This window comes from Mesoplodon densirostris, chromosome 2, assembly GCF_025265405.1.
Source record: "Mesoplodon densirostris isolate mMesDen1 chromosome 2, mMesDen1 primary haplotype, whole genome shotgun sequence".
Classification (NCBI taxonomy): domain Eukaryota; kingdom Metazoa; phylum Chordata; class Mammalia; order Artiodactyla; family Ziphiidae; genus Mesoplodon; species Mesoplodon densirostris.
The window spans coordinates 30,285,342-30,308,133 of record NC_082662.1 but is presented as its reverse complement, the minus strand read 5'-3'; the positions used below and the strand labels follow the sequence as shown (position 1 = coordinate 30,308,133).

At 44.7% G+C, this 22,792-nt stretch overlaps 1 protein-coding gene across 1 annotated transcript; it reads right to left on the bottom strand.

Annotated features, from left to right (window-relative positions):
• Positions 1-91: 91 nt before the first annotated feature.
• Positions 92-21,877, bottom strand: SH3D21 (SH3 domain containing 21). Its single transcript, XM_060082262.1, has 13 exons — positions 21,768-21,877; positions 21,428-21,518; positions 21,188-21,243; positions 21,039-21,084; positions 20,790-20,890; positions 20,585-20,671; positions 20,378-20,420; positions 1,894-1,987; positions 1,747-1,799; positions 1,534-1,628; positions 498-1,384; positions 343-406; positions 92-258 (listed from the first exon to the last, which is right to left on the bottom strand). Exons 1-13 carry the CDS (start codon positions 21,777-21,779, stop codon positions 181-183), a joined length of 1,707 nt encoding a protein of 568 aa, XP_059938245.1. The 5' UTR covers positions 21,780-21,877; the 3' UTR covers positions 92-180.
• Between the last annotated feature and the right edge of the window lie 915 nt (positions 21,878-22,792).

Sequence of the window (22,792 nt, the reverse complement as noted above, 5' to 3'; positions counted from 1 at the left end):
GGAGCGCGGAACGCCAGCCCCGCCCTGCCGCGCATACCCCGCCCTACAGGGACCAGGGAGGCGTGGCGCACGTACACGGCAGTTTACTTTCTTGCGTTTCCCAAGATCGTGTGCAAGGACGTGGGTGGCCGGAGCCCGACTTCGCTCCAGGTCCCGCTGTAGTCCCTCCCGGGCCCACCCTCAGTGCGTCTGCGTCTGCGTCTGCGCTTGGATGGAACCCAGGTTCCGGGACTCCTGGGTCCCCCGCGTCATCTGAACCTAGTGGAGAGAGGGCGTCTGGGGAGTGCCAGCCGCCCACCCCCACCCCATCCCCGCCCCGCCGGGGACCCGCACCCCACCCACCTCCAGCAACACGCGCTTCCCCCTCTCGCTCTTCAGCTCCTCCCAGATGTCAGTCAGCTTCTTTCTGCGGACGCGAGACCGAGGGGAAGGGGTGGGCCGGGCAGGCCCAGAGCCCGCACCCCTCTCCTCCCCTCCCCGCACCCCTCCCCACTTACTCCAGCTGCACCCCCATCAGCTCCAGCGACCTCCTTAAAGCCTCCACCTCGTCCTTTATCCCCACCAGGTCGTCTCTGTCACTTTTGCTATCTGTGAGATTTTGCGGGGCTAAGGGGTGGAGGGTGGGAGTCATTTGGGGCTCTGGAGTCCGCACGATAGGATGTGGATTCTTCTGAGCAGCGGATACCTCTTCGGGGGACACCTCCTCTTTGGGGGTAGCCTCATTCTTCGCTGGTGCCTCCTCCAGGGGAGTGGTAGCCTCTTCCTGGGGGTAGGCCTTCTCAAGGGCAGGCATAGACCCTGACTTGGACTTGGACTCAGACTGGAGAGGGGAGCTGTCCCTCTTATCCAGGGGACGTTTCACCGTGCAGAGGGGGTGCTTCTCTGGCATGTGAACCTCCTCTTGGGATTGAGCCTCACTGGCCCCAAGAGACCTGGTGTTTAGCAGGGCTTCCTCCGGAGAGAAGTGATGGAACTGAGTGTTGTCTCGGGTGGAGGCCTCTTCAGAGAGCACCTGTTTGGTGGTCAAGACCTTTCCTAGGGTGTGGGCCTCGTCCCCAGGAGGGGCCATCTTTGGACCAGGTGGGACTTCTGCGACTGGGGCCTCATGCACAGAAAAGACCCTGTCTGGTCTGGGGGCTTTGTCCTCCAGAGTTGGGGTCTCCTCTAGTATAGGGACCTTATCTGGAGTTAGGGATTCCCCTGGAGTGGGGGCCTTATCTGGAGACAAGGTCTTCTCTGGGCTGCGGGCATTGTCCAGAGATGAGGTCTTCTCTGGGCTGCCGGCCTTATCCGGAGATGGGGTCTTCTCTAGGCTGGGGGTCTTGTCCAGAGTTGGGGTTTTATTCACACGAGGGGCCTTTGTAAGGCTGCTCTGCTCTTTGCCCTGTGGGGATGGGGGAGAGGTCTCAGCCGAGGGCTAGGTACCTTGACAGTTTGAGTCTGGTTACCCTTGGCCTGGGATCCTTCACACCACAGCCCTGAGAACCAGACTCTGCCCAAGATCCCCACTTTCCCAAGTCTTGGGCCTCTCACCTGACTGGCTGCAGAGCGTTGCTGTGAAGCCTGGGCTTTGGCTCCCTTTCTGCCACTCTGGCCTGGACACCCACTGAGGAAACTGCTGCTGGAGCCTGTGAGAGCAGACCCTCAGGGGCCCGGGCCTACTTGGACCCCAAGCCTCTCCCCATCTCTGTCCCTCAGCACAACACCCCAGGCCTCACCCCACTGCAGGGAGGCATCGACACTTACTGGAGTTTCGGGAAGGGCGCTTCTGACTGTCTCCGCTGGATGTCCAAGATGGCCTGAAACATGTCCCCATCAGAACCGGGGATGGGGGCAGGGAGCAGCATTTCTTCTGTACCCTCCTCTTTCCCCCTCCGCCACCCTGCTCCTTACTTGGCTTTGCTTGGCCCAATCGGGGCTGTCACCAGCTTCTTGACCGTAGGGAGGGCTGTTCGGGGCATCATCTTTTTGGGTTCCTTAATAGGAGCTGGGAGGGGAGAGGGGAGTGGGGCCTTTGTTCACTCATCCATTCATCTAAGAGTCACCGTGCTGTGCACAGGGGACTAGTGACAGGAGATGAATTATATTTGACTCTGCCTCCTGGGAGCTCTGGGGACATTGACCATGGGAGCACCCCAAAGAGTTGTCAGGGAAGGCTTCGTGGGGAGATGGCTCCATATCCTGCCAGTTTTTAATCCATGCTTTTCAAAGACCTGTACTCAGCTTGGTGCCCATGGCTGGTTCAGACTCTTCTCCTTCCTGGACCAAGGCAACATCCTTCCCCCTTCCAGTCCACGCTCCCTTCTCTGTCTTCGCTATCACATCTACTCCCTAAGAGATCTCAACCAGTCTTATGGGTTTTATTATCATCAATAAGCCAACAACTCCTAAATTTTCATCTCTAGCCCCTTCCTCTTCTCTGAACTCCAGACTCATACCCGACCGCCCTCTCAACATTTCCACTTAACTTAGCATCACACACTTACCACAGCCAGAACTAAACTCTTGCTTCCCAACCTCCTTGCCCTCAGAAGCGGCCCCTTTCCCACGGCTCCCCATCTCACCCACTCACTCAGACGACAAAGTGAGGAGTCCTCCTTGACGCCTTTATTCCCGTATGCTGCACGTGCAAACCGTCGGTAAGTCCTGTCGGCTCTAAACGCATCCTGAATCCAGCCACTCATCCACACCTCCACCACTAAGCACTCCAGACTGAGTCACACGGTCTTCACTAGGACTGTCGCAGCAGCCTCCAACCTGGGCTTGGGCTGCACCCACCCCGCCTATGGTACGCTCTCCCCACAGCAGCCAGAATGAGCTCATGTTCGACTGGGGAAGCAGACATAAACAAAAGGAATAAACTATGTAGTGTGTTAGAGATTTATTAGTAGTACAGAGGAAGAATAAGCAGGCGAATGTATGATTTTAAATGAGATGGTCCTGAGAAGGCCATACTGAGAAGGTGACATCAGAGTGAGCATCTGAAGGCAGTCACACAAGTGACGTTCATATCCACGGACACAGGAACAGCTACTCTGGCACATGCACACATGCTGAAACTGACTTGCACACACAATATCACACATAGATACAAACAAAATCCCCTGAGGGTCGCAGTGGGCGAAAGCATGGATCCTATAGCCAGACAGCAGACTTGGAATTCCTGCTCTATTACTCGCCAGTTGTGTGAGAACTTGGTTGGTAATTTAACCTTTCTGTGCCCCCATGTCCTCATCCATAAAACATGGATAACAAGAATACACATCCTGGGCTTCCCTGGTGGCGCCATGGTTGAGAGTCCACCTGCCGATGCAGGGGACACGGGTTCGTGCCCCGGTCCGGGAGGATCCCACATGCCGCGGAGCGGCTGGGCCCGTGAGCCATGGCCGCTGAGCCTGCGCGTCCAGAGCCTGTGCTCCGCAACGGGAGAGGCCACAACAGTGAGAGGCCCGCGTACCGCCAAAAAAAAAAAAAAAGAATACACATCCTGTAGGGTTGTTGTGAGGTTTGAGTGACTTAATCCACATGAGGTGCTTAGTGTCTGCCATACAGTCAAAGCTCAGTAAATGTTAACTTTGACTCCTGCTTCTTGTAGTGTGGCTGATCAGGTGCTCTGTGGGGCCCTCCCACTAGAGAGCAATTATATCCTGCTTAGAATACAATTTTAAGGCACTGTTGTACATAAAAGAGGTAGGAGAAGCCCACAAAAAAGGGAGGAACTGGGGCCAGAAAGGAAGTGTGAGGGCAGCATGACTTTGTGGCTACAGAGCCTGGGGCCAGTGATGAGGGGCAGGTGCCCCATGTTCTGCTCCTCTGGTTCATCACAGGCCCAGAGCTCGGCAGCCAGACAGCAGCGAAAGCCTTGCACCACCTTCCTCCGGAAGGCTGAAGCGGTCTCCGGTGGTTGGTGCCCTCTGGCTACTGGCAGAAGTAAAAGCGAGTCATCGCTGGAAGAAGTTTTCCCCTACAGATGTGTACAGAACTCCCCCACACTGAGATCATACACAAAGATCCTAAAACACACGAGAGGGCAGGCCACTGAGAGCAGGAGTCAGAAGATGCAACACACAGCAGATACTGGAAGTGTCAGGAAAAGAACACAGCATAGTTACATATAGTATATTTGAAGAAATGAAGGATGAGCATGCAACAAAAGGACCATTAGGAATAAACAGGAAGATTTTGCAGGGAAAAAAAAAAAGAATTCTGTACTACTAGAGATGATAAATAGCATACATGAAATAAAATGCAATGTGTAGGCTAAATAGCAGATTAAACCTAGATAAAAATCTAGAGAGAGAGTTAGTAAACTAAAAGTAGAATGAGACAAGGAGTGAAAAATTGAAAGCAATGTTCAAAGGAAGAGGTAATAGAAGCAGGGTTTGACTATGGCCGAGTGAGGTAGGTGGTGGTTAAATACTCACTCCACACAGCAACTATAAAGCTGGATAAAAATGGCAAAACAGGGCTTCCCTGGTGGCGCAGTGGTTGAGAGTCCGCCTGCCGATGCAGGGGACACGGGTTCGTACCCCGGTCCGGGAAGATCCCACATGCCGCAGAGCGGCTGGGCCCGTGAGCCATGGCCGTTGAGCCTGCGCGTCCAGAGCCTGTGCTCCGCAACGGGGAGAGGCCACAACAGTGAGAGGCCCGCGTACCGCAAAAAAAAAAAAAAAAAAAAAAAAGGCAAAACATGGGGCTTCCCTGGTGGCGCAGTGGTTGAGAGTCCGCCTGCCGCTGCAGGGGACACGGGTTCGTGCCCTGGTCTGGGAAGATCCCACATGCCGCGGAGCGCCTAGGCCCGTGAGCCCTGGCCGCTGAGCCTGCGTGTCCAGAGCCTGTGCTCCACAACGGGAGAGGCCACAACAGTGAGAGGCCCATGTATCACAAAAAAAAAAAAAAAAAAAAAAAATTATTTCCTTTAGGACTTCCCTGGTGGCACAGTGGTTGGGAATCCGCCTGCTAATGCAGGAGACACAGGTTCGATCACTGCTCCAGGGGGATCCCACATGCCACGGAGCAACTAAGCCTATGAGCCACAACTGCTGAAGCCTGCATGCCTAGAGCCCGCGTGCCGCAACGAGGAGTGGCCCCCGCTCGCCGCAACTAGAGAAAGCCTGAGTGCAGTAATGAGGACCCAACGCAGCCAAAAATAAAATAAATAAATAAATTTATTTTTTTTAAAAATGGCAAAACAACCATTTCAGTGCTTGGATACTGACCAAAGACATAAAATAATTGGAGAAGTACTTGTGCTCAACGGTGTTCTTGCCTGCTCCCATACCTCCCCCACCCCCTACTACCTTGGTCCATGTGGACGTTCTGCAGGGTGGGATAGGTGGAGGATGAACAGCTTTACTGCCATGGTTGAAGAAAACTCAATCAATATGGGGTGCAACCTTGGATTTGGCATTGGTTTCATTGATATGACACCAAAAGCACAAGCAACCAAAGAAAAAATAGGTCAGTGGGACTTCATCAAAATTTTAAACTTTTGCACACAAAGGACACCATCAAGAAAGTGAAAAGACAACCCAAAGAATGGGGGAAAATATTTGCAAATCATATATATGATAAGGGCCTTTTATCTAGAATATATAAAGAACTCCAACAAGTCAACAGTAAAAAGTCAACCCAATTAAAAAATGGGCAAAGGATTCAGATAGATTTTTTCAACATCATTAGCTGTCAAAGAAATGTAAAGCAAAACCACAATGAGATAGCATTTCATACCCAGTAGGATGGTTGCAATCAAAAGACAGATAATAACAAGTACTGGTGTGAATGTGGAGAAACTGGAGCCCTCATACACTGTTGGTCGGAATATAAAATGGTGCAACCACTTTGGAAAACAGTCTGCCAGTTCTTCCCAAAGTTAAACCAGAGTTATCATATCACCTAGCAATTCCTTTCATAGGTATATACCCAACAGAAATGGAAACACGTCAACATAAAATCTTGTACACTAATAAAGTTCATAGCCAAAAATTAGAAACAATCCAAATATCCATCAACAAATGAATGGAAAAAGTGATACAATAGAATATTACTGGGCAATAAAAACAAATTAAGTGCAACACATACTACAAAATGGATAAACCTTGAAAACATTATTCGACGTGAAAGAAGCCCATTAAGAAGACCATATATTGTATGATATCATGTATATGAAATGTAGGCAGATCTATCAAGACAAAGTAGATTAGTGGTTGTCTTGGGATGAGGAGGGGAGAATGGGGAGACTGGCAGGGTAATGGCTAAAGAGTACAGTGGGTGACGAAAACATTCTAAAATTGTGGTGGTGTTGCACAACTATGACTCTACTAAACACCACTGAATTGTACATTCAAATGAGTGAATTGTATGGTGTGTCAATATATCTCAACAAAGCTGTTAACCCCCATTCCCCAAAAACGGTGGCAGGACAGATTTGGCCCACAGACCGTAATTTGCTAACTCTTAACCTAAACACCCCAATAAAAGGCAGAGATTGTCAGACTGAATTAAAAAAGCAAGATCCAACTACATACTGTGGACAACAGATTCAAAGACACAAATAGGTTGACAGTAAAATAGGTTGACAGTAAAAGATTGGAGAAAGATATATCACATAAATAGTAACTATAATAATAACCATATATTAATATCAGACGAAACACAAACTTCAAGATGAGAAAAATTACTAAAGACAAAGAGGGAGAGGTTATAATGATAAACAGGTAAGTACATCAGGAAGAGGTAACAATGACAAATGTCCATGTGCCTAACAACAAAGCCTCAAAATATATAAAGCAAACACTGACAGAATTGAAAGGAGAAATAATTCAAAAATAATAGCTGGAGATTTTGTTCAGGAGAAAGGTTAAGACTTTGAATTTAGACTTGTAAAGTTAAATATACATGGTAAATTTCAAGAGCAACCACTAAAATAATAACAATAAAGTGTACTAATTCTAAATTGATGAAAAAAGTGAAATAAGAAAAAAAGGAGAAAATAAACATTTAAAAATATTGTAAAATAATTATGATTAATATAGTCTAAACTCATCAATTTATCACCAAAGAAAAACACTGACAAGCTAGAGTAAAAAAACAAAGGTGAGAGGGCAGACAGCAGAAGCAAGAAGAACTACAATCCTGCAGCCTGTGGAACAAAAAACACATTCACAGAAAGATAGACAAGATGAAAAGGCAGAGGGCTATGTACCAGATGAAGGAACAAGATAAAACCCCAGAAAAACAACTAAATGAAGTGGAGATAGGCAACCTTCCAGAAAAAGAGTTCAGAATAATGATAGTGAAGATGATCCAGGACCTCGGAAAAACAATGGAGGCAAAGATCGAGAAGATGCAAGAAATGCTTAACAAAGACCTAGAAGAATTAAAGAACTAACAGAGATGAACAATACAATAACTGAAATGAAAACTACGCTAGAAGGAATCAATAGCAGAATAACTGAGGCAGAAGAATGGATAAGCAACCTGGAAGACAGAACGGTGGAATTCACTGCTGCAGAACAGAATAAAGAAAAAAGAATGAAAAGAAATGAAGACCGCCTAAGAGACCTCCGGGACAACATTAAACACAACAACATTCACATTATAGGGGTCCCAGAAGGAGAAGAGGGAAAGAAAGGACCAGAGAAAATATTTGAAGAGATTATAGTCAAAAACTTCCCTAACATGAGAAAGGAAATAGCCACCCACCTCCAGGAAGTGCAGCGAGTCCCATACAGCATAAACCCAAGGAGAAACACGTCGAGACACATAGTAATGAAATTGGCAAAAATTAAAGACAAAGAAAAATTATTGAAAGCAGCAATGGAAAAACGACAAATAACATACAAGGGAACTCCCATAAGGTTAACAGCTGATTTCTCAGCAGAAACTCTACAAGCCAGAAGGGAGTGGCATGATATACTTAAAGTGATGAAAGGGAAGAACCTACAACCAAGATTACTGTACCCGGCAAGGATCTCATTCAGATTCGATGGAGAAATCAAAAGCTTTACAGACAAGCAAAAGCTAATAGAATTCAGCACCACCAAACCAGCTCTACAACAAATGCTAAAGGAACTTCTCTAAGTGGGAAACACAAGAGAAGAAAAGGACCTACAAAAACAAAGCCAAAACAATTAAGAAAATGGTCATAGGAACATACATATCGATAATTACCTTAAACGTGAATGGATTAAATGCTCCAACCAAAACACGCAGGCTTCCTGAACGGATACAAAAACAAGACCCATGTATATGCTGTCTACAAGAGACCCACTTCAGACCTAGGGACACATACAGACTGAAAGTGAGGGGATGGAAAAAGATATTCCATGCAAATGAAAATCAAAAGAAAGCTGGAGTAGCAATACTCATATCAGATAAAACAGACTTTAAAATAAAGAATGTTACAAGAGACAAGGAAGGACACTACATAATGATCAAGGGATCAATCCAAGAAGAAGATATAACAATTATAAATATATATGCACCCAACATAGGACCACTTCAATACATAAGGCAACTGCTAACAGCTATAAAAGAGGAAATCGACAGTACACAATAATAGTGGGGGACTTCAACACCTCACTTACACCAATGGACAGATCATCCAAAATGAAAATAAATAAGGAAACAGAAGCTTTAAATGACATAATAGACCAGATAGATTTAATTGATATTTATAGGACATTCCATCCAAAAACAGATTACACTTTCTTCTCAAGTGTCCATGGAACATTCTCCAGGATAGATCACATCTTGGGTCACAAATCAAGCCTCAGTAAATTTAAGAAAATTGAAATCATATCATGCATCTTTTCTGACCACAACACTATGAGATTAGAAATGAATTACAGGGAAAAAAACACAGGGCTTCCCTGGTGGCTCAGTGGTTGAAAATCCACCTGCCAATGCAGGGGATACGGGTTCGAGCCCTGGTCCAGGAAGACCCCACATGCCGCGGAGCAACTAAGCTCATGCGCCACAACTACTGAGCCTGCACACCGCAACTACTGAAGCCTGTGCACCTAGAGCCTATGCTCCACAACAAGAGAAGCCACCACAATGAGAAGCCCGCTCGCCGCAACGAGAGAAAGCCTGTGAGCAGCAATAAAGACCCAACACAGCCATAAATAAAATGAATAAAAATTTTTAAAAAACACAAAAAACACAAACACATGGAGGCTAAACAATACATTACTAAATAACCAAGAGATCACTGAAGAAATCAAAGAGGAAATCAAAAAATACCTAGAGACAAATGACAATGAAAACATGATGATTCAAAACCCATGGGATGCAGGAAAAGCAGTTCTAAGAGGGAAGTTTATAGCTATACAAGCCTACCTCAAGAAACAAGAAAAATCTCAAATAAACAATCTAACTTCATACCTAAAGGAACTAGAGAAAGAAGAACAAACAATACCCAAAGTTAGCAGAAGGAGAGAAATCATAAATCAGAGCAGAAATAAATGAAATAGAAACAAAGAAAACAATAGCAAAGATCAATAAAACTAAAAGCTGGTTCTTTGAGAAGATAAACAAAATTGATAAGACATTAGCCAGACTCATCAAGAAAAAGAGGGAGACAACTCAAATCAATAAAATTAGAAATGAAAAAGAAGTTACAACAGACACCGCAGAAATACAAAGCATCCTAAGAGACTACTACAAGCAACTCTATGCCAATAAAATGGACAACCTGGAAGAAATGGACAAATTCTTAGAAATGTATAACCTTCCAAGACTGAATCAGGAAGAAACAGAAAATAGGAACAGACCAATCACAAATAATGAAATTGAAATTGTGAATAAAAATCTTCCAACGAACAAAAGTCCAAGACTAGATTGCTTCACAGGCGAATTCTATCAAACATTTAGAGAAGAGCTAAAACCCATCCTTCTCAAACTCTTCCAAAAAATTGCAGAGGAAGGAACACTCCCAAACTCATTCTATGAGGCCACCATCACCCTGATACCAAAACCAGAGAAAGATACTGCAAAAAAGAAAATTACAGACCAATATCACTGATGAATATAGATGCAAAAATCCTCAACAGGGCTTCCCTGGTGGCGCAGTGGTTGAGAATCTGCCTGCTAATGCAGGGGACACGGGTTCGAGCCCTGGTCTGAGAAGATCCCACATGCTGCAGAGCAACTAGGCCCGTGAGCCACAACTACTGAGCCTGCGCGTCTGGAGCCTGTGCTCCGCAACAAGAGAGGCCACGACAGTGAGAGGCCCGCGCACCACGATGAAGAGTGGACCCCGATTGCCACAACTAGAGAAAGCCCTTGCACAGAAATGAAGACCCAACACAGCCAAAAATAAAAATAAATAAAAATTAAAAGAAGGCTCAACATTAAAAAAAAAAAAAGCTTCATTAAAAAAAATCCTCAACAAAATACTAGCAAACAGAATCCAACAACACATTAAAAGAATCATACACCACGATCAAGTGGGATTTATCCCAGGGATGCAAGGATTCTTCAATGTATGCAAATCAATGTGATACACCATATTAACAAATTGAAGAAGAAAAACCATATGATCATCCCAATAGATGCAGAAAAAGCTTTTGACAAAATTCAACACCCTTTTATGATAAAAACTCTCCAGAAAGTGGGCACAGAAGGAACCTACCTCAACATAATAAAGGCCATATATGACAAACCCACAGCAAACATCATTCTCAATGGTGAAAAACTGAAAGCATTTCCTCTAAGACCAGGAACGAGACAAGGATGTCCACTCTCACCACTATTATTCAACACAGTTTTGGAAGTCCTAGCCATGGCAATGAGAGAAGAAAAAGAAATAAAAGGAATACAAATTGGAAAAGAAGAAGTAAAACTGTCACTGTTCGCAGATGACATGATACTATACATAGAGAATCCTAAAAATGCCACCAGAAAACTACTAGAGCTAATCAATGAATTTGGTAAAGTTGCAGGATACAAAATTAATGCACAGAATCTCTTGCATTCCTATACACTAATGATGAAAAATCTGAATGAGAAATTAAGGAAACACTCCCATTTACCATTGCAACCAAAAGAATGAAATACCTAGGAATAAACCTACCTAGGGAAACAAAAGACCTGTATGCAGAAAACTATAAGACACTGATGAAGGAAATTAAAGATGATACCAACAGATGGAGAGATATACCATGTTCTTGGATTGGAAGAATCAATATTGTGAAAATGCCTATACTACCCAAAGCAATCTACAGATTCAATGCAATCCCTATCAAATTGCCAATGGCATTTTTTATGGAACTAGAACAAAAAGTCTTAAAATTTGTATGGAGACACAAAAGACCCCGAATAGCCAAAGCAGTCTTGAGGGCAAAAAACGGAGCTGGAGGAAAAAGACTCCCTTACTTTAGACTGTACTATAGAGCTACAGTAATCAAGACAATATGGTACTGGCACAAAAACAGAGATATAGATCAATGGAACAGGATAGAAAGCCCAGAGATAAACCCATGCACCTATGGTCAAGTAATCTATGACAAAGGAGGCAAGGATATACAATGGAGAAAAGACAGTCTCTTCAATAAGTGGTGCTGGGAAAACTGGACAGCTACGTGTAAAAGAAGGAAATTAGAACACTCCCTAACACCATACACAAAAATAAACTCAAAATGGATTAGAGACCTAAATGTAAGACCGGACACTATAAAACTCTTAGAGGAAAACATAGGAACAACATTCTTTGACATAAATCACAGCAAGATCTTTTTTGATCCACTTCCTAGAGTAATGGAAATAAAAACAAAAATAAACAAATGGGACCTAATGAAACTTCAAAGCTTTTGCACAGCAAAGGAAATGAAAAACAAGACGAAAAGACAACACTCAGAATGGGAGAAAATATTTGCAAACGAATCAATGGACAAAGGATTATCTCCAAAATATATAAACAGCTCACGCAGCTCAATATTAAAGAAACAAACAACCCAATCCAAAAATGGGCAGAAGACCTAGACATTTCTCCAGAGAAGACATACAGATGGTCAAGAAGCACATGAAAAGCTGCTCAACATCACTAATTATTAGAGAAATGAAAATCAAAACTACAATGAGGTATCACCTCATACCAGTTAGAATGGGAATCATCAGAAAATCCACAAACAACAAATGAAAAAACTAAAAAAACTAAAAATAGAATTACCATATGACCCAGCAATCCCACTACTGGGCATATACCCAGATAAAACCATAATTCAAAAAGACACATGCACCCCAATGTTCATTGCAGCACTATTTACAATAGCCAGGTCATGGAAGCAACCTAAATGCCCATCAACAGACGAATGGATAAAGATGTGGCACATATATACAATGAAATAATACTCAGCCATAAAAAGGAACGAAATTGGGTCATTTGTTGAGACGTGGATGGATCTAGAGACTGTCATACAGAGTGAAGTAAGTCAGAAAGAGAAAAACAAATATTATATATTAACGCATGTATGTTGAACCTAGAAAAATGGTATAGATGAACCGGTTTGCAGGACAGAAGTTGAGACACAGATGTAGAGAACAAACGTATGGACACCAAGGGGGGAAAGCCGTGGTGGGGTGGGGATGGTGGTGTGATGAATTGGCAATTGGGATTAATATGTAAACACTGATGTGTATAAAATTGATGACTAATAAGAATCTGCTGTATAAAAAAATAAAATGAAACTCAAAAATTAACAAAAAACAAAGGTACTTTCTAGAGATCTTTTGCAAAACAACATGCATATAGTTAACACTATTGTACACTTAAAAATGGTTAGGATGGTAAATCTTACATATTTCTTACCACAATTTTTTTTATTTTTCTGTGCCGTGGCTTATGGGATCTTAGTTCCCCAACCAGGGATTGAACCTGGGCCCTTGGCATTGAGAGCGCAGAGTCCTAACCACTGGACCACCAAGGAAATCCCTTACCACAGTTTTTTTAAAAGGTACAATAGAGAAGTTTTTTTTAAAGTATGTGAATATAGTAACAAGAGACTGAATAAGAATATAGTAACAAGACATTGAACAAGCATATAGTAGTAACAAGAGATTGAACAAAAAAAACAGTGGAAAAAATAAATATTAGAAATGAAAAAGGACTATAACGGCAAATACCAATGAGATTAAAAAGATTATAAGAGGGGACTGCCCTGGTGGCACAGTGGTTAAGAATCCGCTTGCCAATGCCGGGGACATGCGTTTGAGCCCTGGTGTGGAAAGATCCCACATGCCGTGGAGCAACTAAGGCCGTGCACCACAACTACTGAGCTTGCGCTCTAGAGCCTGCAAGCTACAACTACTGAGCCCATGTGCCACAACTACTGAGCCTACGCACCTACAGCCCATGCTCTGCAACAAGAGAAGCCACTGCAATGAGAAGCCCGCACAGCGCAATTAAGAGTAACTACCACTAGCTGCAACTAGAGAAAGCCTGCACGCAGCAACAAAGACCTAATGCAGCCAAAAATAAATAAATAAAATAAATTTTAAAAAAACATTATAAGAGAATATTATGAACAACTTTATATAAACAGTCAGAAAACGTCGATTAAATAGATAATTTAAAAATATAACTCACTAAAGCTGATTCAAGAATTTTAGTGAGATTTTTGGCCAGTCATGGTTACCCAGGGACCAGGAGACAGAATGCTGTTTGTGCCAGTCTCCTGAGGTGTGAGGTTTCCTCTCCCTCTGAATTCCAAGGTGAAGCCCTTTAAAGAGCAGTTGTAAAGAGGTCTTTGCAGATGTAATCAAGTTACGAGGAGCTCATACTGCATTAGGGTGGACCCTAACCCAGTGACTAGGGTAGGTATCCTTATTAGAAGAGGGAAATTTGGACACAGACACAGAGGGCAGAAGACCTTGTAAAGACAGAGGCAGAGAATGGAGTGATGCATCTACAAGCCAAAGATTGCCAGGAGCTGAGAAGAAGCAAGGAAATATTCTTTCCCTAGAACCTTCACAGAGAATATGGCCATGCCAACATCCAGATTTTGGATTTCCAGGTTCCAAAAATGTGAAATATTTGTGTTGTTTTAAGCCAGGAGAAGGCAGGAAGGCAGGCAGGCAGGCAGGCAGGCAGGCAGGAAGGAAGGGAGGGAGGGAGGAAGGGAAGGAGGGAAGGAAGAGGGGGAAGAAGGGAAGGAAGAGGGGGAAGGAAGGTGAGAGAAAGAAAGAGAGAGAAAGAAAGGGAGGGAGGGAGGGAAAGAGAGAAAAAGAGAAAGAAAGAAAGAAAGAAAGAAAGAAAGGAAGGAAGGAAGGAAGGAAGGAAGGAAGGAAGAGAGAGAGAAAGAGAGAAACAAAGGGAAGTGGTACAGGGAAAACTGGACAGCTACAAGTAAAAGAATGAAATTAGAACGCTCCCTAACACCATACACAAAAATAAACTCAAAATGGATTAAAGACCTAAATGTAAGACTGGACACTATAAAACTCTTAGAGGAAAACATAGGAAGAACACTCTTGGACATAAATCACAGCAAGATCTTTTATGACCCATCTACTAGAGTAATGGAAATAAAAACAAAAATAAACAAATGGAACCTAATGAAATTTAAAAGCTTTTGCACAGCAAAGAAAACCATAAACAAGATGAAAAGACAACCCTCAGAATGGGATAAAATATTTGCAAACGAATCAACAGACAAAGGATTAATCTCCAAAATATACAAACAGCTCATGCAGCTCAATATTAAAAAAAAAAACAACCCAATCAAAAAAATGGACAGAAGACCTAAATAGACATTTCTCCAAAGAAGACATACAGATGGGCAAGAGGCACATGAAAAGATGCTCAACATTACTAATCATTAGAGAAATGCAAGTCAAAACTACAATGAGGTATCACCTCACACCAGTTAGAATGGGAATCATCAGAAAATCCACAAACAATAAATGCTGGAGAGGGTGTGGAGAAAAGGGAACCCTCTTGCACTGCTGGTGGGAATGTAAATCGATACAGCCACTGTGGAGAACAGTATGGAGGTTCCTCTAAAAACTAAAAATAGGGCTTCCCTGGTGACACAGTGGTTGAGAGTCCACCTGCCGATGCAGGGGACACAGGTTCGTGCCCTGGTCCGGGAGGATCCCACATGCCACGGTGCGGCTGGGCCTGTGAGCCATGGCCCCTGGGCCTGCACGTCCGGAGCCTGTGCTCCGCAATGGGAGAGGCTACAACAGTGAGAGGCCTGCGTACAGCAAAAAAAAAAAAAAAAAAACAGAAAACAACTAAAAATAGAATTACCATATGACCCAGCAATCCCACTACTGGGCATATTACCCAGAGAAAACCATAATTCAAAAAGACACATGCACCCCAATGTTCTTTGCAGCACTATTTACAATAGCCAGCTCGTGGAAGTAACCTAAATGTCCATTGACAGACGAATGGATAAAGAAGATGTGGTACATATATACAATGGAATATTACTCAGACATAAAAAGGAATGAAATTGGGTCATTTGTAGAGACATAGATGGACCTAGAGACTGTCATACAGAGTGAAGTAAGTCAGAAAGAGAGAAACAAATATCATATATTAACGCATATTTGTGGAATCTAGAAAAATGGTACAGATGAACCAGTTTGCAAGGCAGAGAAAGAGACACAGATGTAGAGAACAAACGTATGGACACCAAAGGGGGAAAGGAGGGGGTGGGATGAATTGGGAGATTAGGATTAACATATATACACTAACATGTATAAAACAGAGAACTAATGAGAACCTGCTGTATAGCACAGGGAACTCTAGTTCACTTCGCTGTACAGTAGAAACTAACACAACACTGTAAAACAACTATACCCCAATTTAAAAAAAAATATATATATATATATATATTAAAAACACTATGCACTTAAAAAAAAGGGGGAGAAAGAGAGAGGGGAAGAGAGAGACAGAGGGAGAGAGGGAGGGAAGGGAGGGAGGGAGGGAGGAAGGAAGAAAGAAAGAATTTTAGCCAGAAGCCAGACTTGCTTATAACTATAAAGAAATTGAAGTAGTTTAAAATCTTCCCATAATGGAAGAAAAGAGGACCAGATGAATGTACAAGCAAGTTTTACCAGCTTTCAAGGAAAGATGATTCCCATCTTATGTAAGATCTAAAAGATATTTTAAAAACAAAAAAACATATTCCTTAACTCATTCATGGGGCCAGTATAATACTGATAATCAGATGAGGACAGTAAAAACAAATGCAAAAATCTGAAGGAAAAGAAAAAAAACTGGGAAGGTATCCCAACAGTATATGAAAAAATAATAAACCATGACCAATTTGAATTTATCCCAGGAATACAAGGGTGGCTTAATATTAGAAAATTCTACAAATATCTTTATTAAATTGATAGATTAAAGAAGAAAACCCATATAATAATTTCAAAAGATTCATATAAACAATTTGAGAAAATTCGACACCCATTCTTGATAAAAATTCTAAGCAAAAGAAACAGAAAGACCTTCCTTAACCACACAAAAATATACCTACAAAAGATCTAAGCAAACATCATCGTTAAAGGGAAAAAGTTTGAAGCATTCCATTTAAAATCAGGAACATGGTAATGATGTTCAGCATCACTATTTCTATTCAATATTGTATTGCGATCCTAGCCACTAGAATAAAACAGGAAAATGAAATTAAAAGATATAAGATGTTGGGCTTCCCTGGTGGCGCAGTGGTTGGGAGTCCGTCTGCCGATGCAGGGGACACGGGTTCGTGCCCCGGTCAGGGAGGATCCCATGTGCTGCAGAGCAGCTGGGCCCGTGAGCCATGGCCGCTGAGTCTGTGCATCCAGAGCCTGTGCTCCACAACGGGAGGAGCCACAGCAGTGAGAGGCCCGCGTACCGCAAAAAAAAAAAAAAGATATAAGATGTGCAAAGGAGAGAGCCAAACTGTCATTACTCACAGATTAAATGACTGTCTTCATAGAAAACCTATTAAGGATTTACAGATAAATTACTGAAATTATCAGCACTATGGCTGGCTATAAAATCAATATACAAAAATCAGTGCATTTCTATAGTCCTGTAATAAATAATAAAAAGGATATCTAGGGCTTCCCTGGTGGCGCAGTGGTTGGGAGTCCGCCTGCCGATGCAGGGGATACGGGTTTGTGCCCCGGTCCGGGAAGATCCCACATGCCACGGAGCGGCTGGGCCCGTGAGCCATGGCCGCTGAGCCTGCACGTCTGGAGCCTGTGCTCCGCAACGGGAGAGGCCACAGCAGTGAGAGTCCCGCGTACGGCAAAAAAAAAAGGATATCTAATTTTTTAAATGACACAATAAAACCACATGCAGAAATAATAAACGGTGCTAGAACAAGTGACTATCCATATGGAAAAAAGTATAATTAGATCACTCATTAAAATCAATGCTGCATAGATAAAAGCATTTAAAAATGAAAAGCAACACTTTAAAAGTTTTAAAGAAAATATAAATGGACTATTTTTCTGAATTTGGGGCAGGAAGGATTACTTAAACAAGAAAAAACCTGCTAACTATTAAAGATAAGATTGACATGTTTGCATTAAAATTAACTCCTAGATAAATATTGTATGTTATCATTTATATGTGCTTATCACTTATATGTAGAATCTAAAAAACAAAACAAACAAACAAATATAACAAAATAGAAACAGACTCATAGACATAGAGAACAAACTAGTGGTTACCTGTGGGGAGAGGGAAGGGTGTGGGGCAAGACAGGGGTAGGGGATTAAAAGGTACAAACTACTCTGTGTAAAATAATTAATGGGAATTCCCTGGTGGTCCAGTGGTTAGGACTTGGTGCTTTCCCTGCTGTGGTCCTGGGTTCAATCCCTGGTCAGGGATCCCACATAAAAATAAATTTTAAAAAACAAACAAACAAACAAATAAATAAGCTACATGGTGGGAATATAAATTGGTACAACCACTATGGAGGACAGTATGGAGGTTCCTTAAAAAACTAAAAATAGAACTACCATATATTCCACCAATCCCACTCCTGGGCATATATCTGGAGAAAACCATAATTTAAAAAGATACCGGCACCCCAATGTTCACTGCAGCACTATTTACAATAGCCAGGACATGGAGACAACCTAAATGTCCATCGACAGAGGAACAGATAGAGAAGATGTGGTACATACATACAATGGAATATTACTCAGCCATAAAAAAGAACGAAATAATGCCATTTGCAGCAACATGGATGGACCTAGAGATTATCACACTAAATGAAGTAAGTCAAACAGAGAAAGACAAATATCATATGGTATCACTAATATGTGGAATCTAATTTTTTTAAATGATATATAAATAAATAAATAAGCTAAAAGGATTTATTTTACAGCACAGGGAATATAGCCAATATTTTGCAATAACTTTAAATGGAGTATAAGTTGTAAAAATTTTGAATCACTATGTTGTACACCTGAAACTAATATAATATTGTAAATCAACTATACTTCAAAAATTTTTTTTTAATTTAGAACTCCTATTCATCAAAAACCTCATTAAAGGGCCTCCCTGGTGGCGCAGTGGTTAAGAGTCCGCCTGCCGATGCAGGGGATATGGGTTCGTGCCCTGGTCTGGGAGGATCCCATATGCCGCGGAGCGGCTGGGCGCGTGAGCCATGGCCGCTGGGCCTGCGCATCCGGAGCCTGTGCTCCGCAACGGGAGAGGCCACAACAGTGAGAGGCCCACATACGGCAAAAAAAAAAAAACAAAAAAAAAACACCTCATTAAAAAAAAGAAAAGCCACAAACTGAAAGTATCTATAACATGTATAACACATAATTCAGAATATATAAAGAACTTCAACAATTATTACTAACCAGGGAAATACAAATGAAGTCCACAATGAGATGCTATTTTGTGCTAGATTCACGAAAATAATGAAATCTGGTAATACCAAGTGTTGAAGAGGATTTGGATCAGTTTGATCTCTTATACACCAATGGTGGAGTGGTAAAAGTGTACAATTCCTTTGGAAACCAATGTGACTTAACCTCATAAAAGCTGAACATTTACATGCCCTACACTCTAGCAGTGCCACTCCTAGGACTATATCCTAGAGAAACATTATACCTGCACACCGGAAGACAGGCACATGATAGTGTTTATGGCAGCACTATTTGTAATAGTAAATACTAGAGCCCTGCTGCTTCTGGTTCCAGCCTTGCAACCTCATCACAGCCCTCCTAGACCCTCTTGTCTTTACTACTCAGCTCCTGAAACAGGAGTCCTGCTGCCAGAGGCTGGGCAAGTCCCTGAAAACACACACCATATCCAGAGAGCAGCTCCCAGGGGACTGAAGGCTTGAGGCAGACCTGGGGTCAGCAGTGGCTACTGGTTTATATTGGAAAGATAAAGGAGATTTTCTGTTTCCTGTTTTATAAATGTACATTTTTCACTTGGCATCTTAGCTAATGTTTGTGTTTAAAATATATTAAACATCTAGTACTGCCGTTTTCTACTTGGCTTTAGCAAACAACAATAAATGAATTAAAAAATAAAATAAAATAAAAATAAAAACTAGAAACAACGAAAATGTCCTACATCAGGAATAGACCAGATAAATTGCGTTCAGTTCCACAAGGAATAGTATACAGCAGAGAAAAAGAAATGAACTCCATCTACACACAACATGGATGAATCTTAGAAACATAATGTTGATTGAAAACAGCAAGTCCCAGAAGACCATAAACATATGATGCTATTTTTATAGACCTCAAAAACAAACAAAAATAAATTAAGTGATACATTGTTTAGGCACATACCAAAGTGAGTACATTTAAAAACTCAAGGGAATTATTCAAAATTCAGGGTAGTGGTTAGGCTTACCTTTGATGTGGGGGAAGTAGCAGAAGGGAAAGACAGGGGCACACAAACCATTAGCAATTTCTAGTTCTTGGGTTTGGGTGACAGACCATGGGCACTCATTATTAAGTTTTAAAACACATATTATGTATAGTTTTTGATTATGTGAAATATTACATTAAACCATAAATTAAAGACACATCCCACGAATACAGTGATGCATAAACAGAACTATTCACTGACACACTTAATAGATACGTGAACACACAGTCTCAAAGACCCAGATACACTGATCCATACATTTCCTTACAAAATGAAACAAACCTAAACATTCATTCATGAGAATGACAGCCACATGCTCTGGAGAGAACAGGAACATACTAACACACACAAAGTGACACATTCCTAACACTGACCACATACATTCCTACCAGTCCCATGGGGAGGTACCTCCTAAGGGGGTGTACTGGACCACTGGGAAACTATGGGTGTTTATGAGCAACTCCCAGAGATCGTCTGGTGGATCGTCTCCCAGAGATCACCCCCCCAATCCCAGGCTTCCCGGGCACCCACCTGATTCCCGGGATACCACTTTCCGTGGGACCAGCTTCTTGATCTATGCAGAAAAGAAGTGTCAGAATCTGAAGAGGAGCCCTCACATTTCTAGGTCCACCCTCATTTGTGGGTGGCCCTCCAGCTGTGTCCCATGAGAGCCACAACCCCCAACTTTGTCCAGAGTAGCCTGCCCCTTGCCACCTGAGTGCCTGGCTTCGTACTCACCGGGGGTGGTGGGAGCACAAAGTTATCTGGGAAAAGTCCTCTTCTGCCTTGAGACTCTCCTTCCCACCAGCCCTTATCCTCTGTGGTCTGGGAGAGCAAGATGCCGTGGGGAGGTGAGCCAGATCCCCACGCTCCTTCCTTCCCCAAGCCCACCCTTCTCAACACCCCCGTCCCTGTGCCCTCCCCTGCCCTGTGCCTTTCACACCTTCCTCAGTACTTTCACCTCGTCCCCCCTCCGCAGCGCCAACTCGTCTGGGGCCTCGGGATGGTAGTCAAACAGGACCCTGTAGGTCTCAGGGTGGGAGACTGAAGGGAGGTCAGTTCCTGATGCCAAACCCCCTCCCCAAACCATTCATCGGTTCCCTCCTCCATCAGTCTAGCTGGGTCCCCCCTCCCCCCAGGTCAGAGTGGCTTGTGGGGGAGGATTTGAAAGACCCTTTGGCTGGGTGCTCACGTGTCCGCAGGTAGTCTGGAGAGCTGTCATAGGTCAGGCTGCTCAGCTAGTGGGGGCAGGGGGAGGAACAAGCTGAGACCCCCAACACCTCCGCCCCCCCCCCACAGCCAAGAGGAACTCACCACCTTTGCCCACTCCACCCAATTTACCTTGGGAGCCCGCTGGGGACCAAGGCTGATTGAAGACATGCCTGGGTTATCAAGGCCTGGTGGGGGATAGTGAGGTTAGGGGCGGGTGCTAATTCAGTTCAGGTCATGGGAGAGGTCAAAGGGGTGATGGGGCAAGATGTGTGGATCACACGCTCAGGCCACTGGGGAGGGTCACTGAAGATTGTAGAGTCTGGTCACAGGGGTTCACGGGGTCACGGGGTCACAGGGTCCAGGTCTCACTTGGGGGCCCACTGTCCAGCAACTCCACAAAGTTGGATGGGAAGGCTCCCAGCTGCCCGTTCTTCTTCCCCAGCCACCAGCCGTCCTCAATCTGGGGAGGGGGGAGGACGAAGGGGCATCTGGTTCTGCCCCAAGGGCCTCCCTAGGCATCTTAAACCCTGGTTCACCCCCCTCTCCCGATTCTGCCCGATGACCCCTCTCCTCCCTTGCTCCCCAACTTTCCCATTTCTGTGCCCCTCATCAGTCCCATCATCCATACCCTCACTGCACCCATGTCCCCTCATCCGGAGACATACTCCATTATCTCCCCCCAAACCCTCTCATCATCTCATCCCCTCACCTCCTTTATCATTTCCACAATCTCCCCAGCTTGCAGCTTCAGCTCGTCCGCCTGCTCCGGGCTGTAGCTGAAGTTCACTTTGCACCATCTTTGAGGGCCCGGAGATTCGACGGGGTGACCTGGGGTCGGACGAGAGTGAGGCCGCTGGAGCCTCGAGACCCAAGCCCCAGTCCGCTGAGCTGGGGGAGGGGCGGGCCGCGAGTGCTCCCTTAGTACCCCAGGCCCCGCCCCAGGGCGGAGCATTGTACTCGAGAACCAATCACGGGCCGCACAGAGGCCACGCAGTCCCGCCCAGAGCCGCGCCAGGCTCGGCGAGCTGGGAAGACCAGGGCGGTGGGGGGAGGCGGGTGCTGCGCGCGCCCGCCCACCGCCCTGGCTCTCACCTCGGCGGCGCGCACAGCGCGGTCTCGGCGCCTCCCCCGAGCCGCGAAGAGTCTCAGGGATCTCCTACGAATGAGCGCACGGGCAGGGGGGGGCTCTCAGATCCCGGGGGCGCGCGCTGAGAGCCACCCCACCCCCCGCCCGACCTCCGGCCCGGCCTCACCTGCACCAGGCACTCGGGGAAGAGGCCACAACGGCCCCCCAGCTCTCCACGCAGCCAGCCCCGTGCGGGCCCCTTGCACACCTGCCGGACCACGTCCCCGGGCGCCAGGCTCAGCTCGTCCTTTTTCTGCGCGCTGTATCCGGCCAGGACCAGCACCTCTGCGGGCGGAGGATGGCGCGGGCACGCGGCTCAGAAGAGCCCATTCAGAGCCGACTGGCCATGGCGCGAGTCCCAGGCCCCGTGTGGACAGCGGGAGAGCGGGGTGGTGGTGTAGGCTTTTATCGCTATTTCCACGCAGTTGCATAGAAGAGCTACCCCAAACCCTCGGCACATACCCATGGCTTCCGGGTCGCCTTCCGGAGCCGAGCAAGAAGGATGGTGCAGTCGCGTTCGCAGCCGATACTGGGTCCAGGTAGGGTGGGACAAGCAGCGAGATTGTGAAGCCAAGGAGGCGGAGACGCGAGCCGATAGGTCGGGCTCC